Consider the following 2,500-nt stretch of genomic DNA (forward strand, 5'->3'; position numbering starts at 1 on the left):
CTCTCCCTCCCCTTCCTCGCGCCCTCTTCAGAGAGGTCCTTCCCTAAACCCCAGAGAGAGGGGGAGGAGTCTAGATGGCGAGGATGCGTGGATAATCCGTGCGCAGACCCGGGTCAATGCAATTATCCTGTTTTCCTTAGCTGCTACCATGCGTGTGCCCATTTCACAGCCAACTCCCTTAATGCACCCAGGATTAGCTTCCCCTCACTTTATAACCACTTAATGATCTACCTATCCACACACACACACACACACACACACACACACACACACACACACACACACACACACACACACACACACACACACACACACACACACATACACACACACACACACACACACACACACACACACACACACACACACACACACACACACACACACACACACACACACACACACACACACACACACACACACACACACACACACATACATACACACACACACAGGGAACGGTTTGTTATGTAAGACAATTCATATGTACTGTCCAAATATGGAAATGTGCCTTTACCTTTCCAAATGATATAAGATAATCATGTTATCAAATATGTGTTAAGTAGATACAACCAAATTATTTCACATTCTGCCATCCCTTGTCCTGTACCCAGGAACCCAGGGTGTGTCTCCTACCTGGGATGTCCTGTCCATTGTAGCTCCAACGAGTCACGCCCATCACGGGGGGCAGCGGAGAGCCCGGCCGGCTGTCTCTGTCCAGCTCGGTCTGCTGGGTAATATGTCTGACTGTGTCCTTGTTCTTCCTGTTCTTCCTCCTCCCCGACCCAGAGGGCTGCCATGCCCCGTCACCTCCTCCCCCCTGCACCCCCTGTGCCCCTGCACCCACTCTGAGCCTCTCCCGGGGGTGAGAAGTGGAGGAGGGTGAGGCTTGTTCTTCTTTGACAGTGACGGGGCGGTAGTCTTGTGGCCAGGCGTGTTGGGAGTCGTGGCCACCGTCTTCCTGGCTCTCATGGCTCTTGGGTGTCTCCTGGTCCTCTTTACCGTACGTACTGCCACTACCCTCATGGCAGCTGGCGATGGCTGAGTCACCAGAAGAGTTGGCCGGACTCGTACGCCTCTCCAGCCATGGCGAGGAGCTTCCTCCTGATATGATGGACGCCAGGGCTTCTGATGCCACCCCTCCTAACCCTCCTCCTCCTCTTTCTCCCCCTATACCTCCCCCACCTCCTCCTATACCTCCCCCACATATCCCAGCGGCCGCGACAGCCCCCATCTCGAAGTCGGCCAGTTCGTCGGCCAGCTCGGAGCGGATACTAATGTCCAACGCGGCCTTGATGAAGCCATGGCAGGCCTGGACGATGTCGGTCATCTGTAGGTAACTGGCAGCTGACATCACCTCAATGACATTTTTACTGGTCAGCGCCAGGTGGGCAGAGTACATGAAGTCCAGGATGGCTTTGAAGCCTGTGGCTGTGACGATGTCCAGGTGAGTGACGGTTGTTTGGTGATGTGGCTCCGCCCCTTTCTTCACCTGAATGATTAATAATAACGGTATTAATGACTTACTGTATCCTTACTGTACATAGTGTTCTTCACAAACTCCAAAGTGCTTTAAATTGAAAAAGGATAATCCATTTTTCAATCAACTAATCATCAATTAATCCCCTATAGAGCAAGCAAATGGGACAGCAGCACTAAGATGTGATCTGCGATTTAGGCCAACGTCCAGTCCTCCAGCACCAATGTACTTAAACCTCTCCCCAGACCTGTGTATTCCCCTCCACCACACCCACCTGGCAGTAGAGGGTCTTGAAGTAACGCGAGGAGCCCAGGAGGACGTTCTTGTGGGCCTTGAAGATCTTCCCCTCCACAATGACACAGGCGTCACACAGGATGCCATGCTGCCGCTGCTCGTTGAGCTCACGCAGGAGCTGCCGGTAGTGGGACGAAATCTCCATGTCCTCTTTCCTGTTGCTGTTCATTGGGTTAGCTGACCTGTTAGCCTCTCCTGGACAGTCTGAGTGAGAGAGAGGGAAGGAGGGAGAGAAAGTTTAGTGTTAACTTTTCAATGGGTTAGCTGACTGGGAGGGATACTGGGAAGGAGGGAGGTTAGGAGGGAGGTTATGAGATAGATTAGGAGGGAGGTTAGGAGGGAGGTTATGAGGGAGATTAGGAGGGAGGTTATGAGCAGTCCAAAATCCAGTACAGTTTCCCAGCATGTTACAGTAGCACATTGACAGAGCTTGGAAGTATGAGATGATCAATGCTGATGATCAATGCTGAAGGCCAATTTATCATTATTACTAATAATCACAAAGCATAATAAATGCCCTGAATTGCCTCGAAATACCCGATTCAAAGCAACACACAAAAAACAACATCAGCTAGTGAAAATAAAGCTCCTAAAACTAGTTCTGTATCTTCCCCTTAAGCAGAGGACCATGATAAATACTGGATATTATAATAATACTCCTGATGGACAAACAACAACATCAATAGAAAAACTATTTTTAAAAAGACCAGAGGCTGTGTGTGTGTG

The 2,500-nt window shown here is 50.3% G+C and overlaps 1 protein-coding gene across 3 annotated transcripts in view; it reads right to left on the reverse strand.

Annotated features, from left to right (window-relative positions):
• The window catches only part of LOC112248014 (zinc finger and BTB domain-containing protein 46), a 130,329-nt gene that overhangs the window by 84,630 nt on the left and 43,199 nt on the right, over positions 1-2,500 (reverse strand). For all 3 annotated transcript variants that reach the window (XM_042304066.1, XM_042304067.1, XM_042304065.1), the window contains exons 2-3: positions 1,755-1,978; positions 637-1,492 (exon numbers count right to left, since the gene is read on the reverse strand). In XM_042304066.1, the coding sequence (XP_042160000.1) occupies positions 637-1,492; positions 1,755-1,943 (1,045 nt within the window). In that variant the 5' untranslated portion in view covers positions 1,944-1,978. The remainder of the gene's footprint in view (positions 1-636; positions 1,493-1,754; positions 1,979-2,500) is intronic.

This window comes from Oncorhynchus tshawytscha, linkage group LG22 (genome assembly GCF_018296145.1).
Source record: "Oncorhynchus tshawytscha isolate Ot180627B linkage group LG22, Otsh_v2.0, whole genome shotgun sequence".
In the NCBI taxonomy this organism is placed as follows: domain Eukaryota; kingdom Metazoa; phylum Chordata; class Actinopteri; order Salmoniformes; family Salmonidae; genus Oncorhynchus; species Oncorhynchus tshawytscha.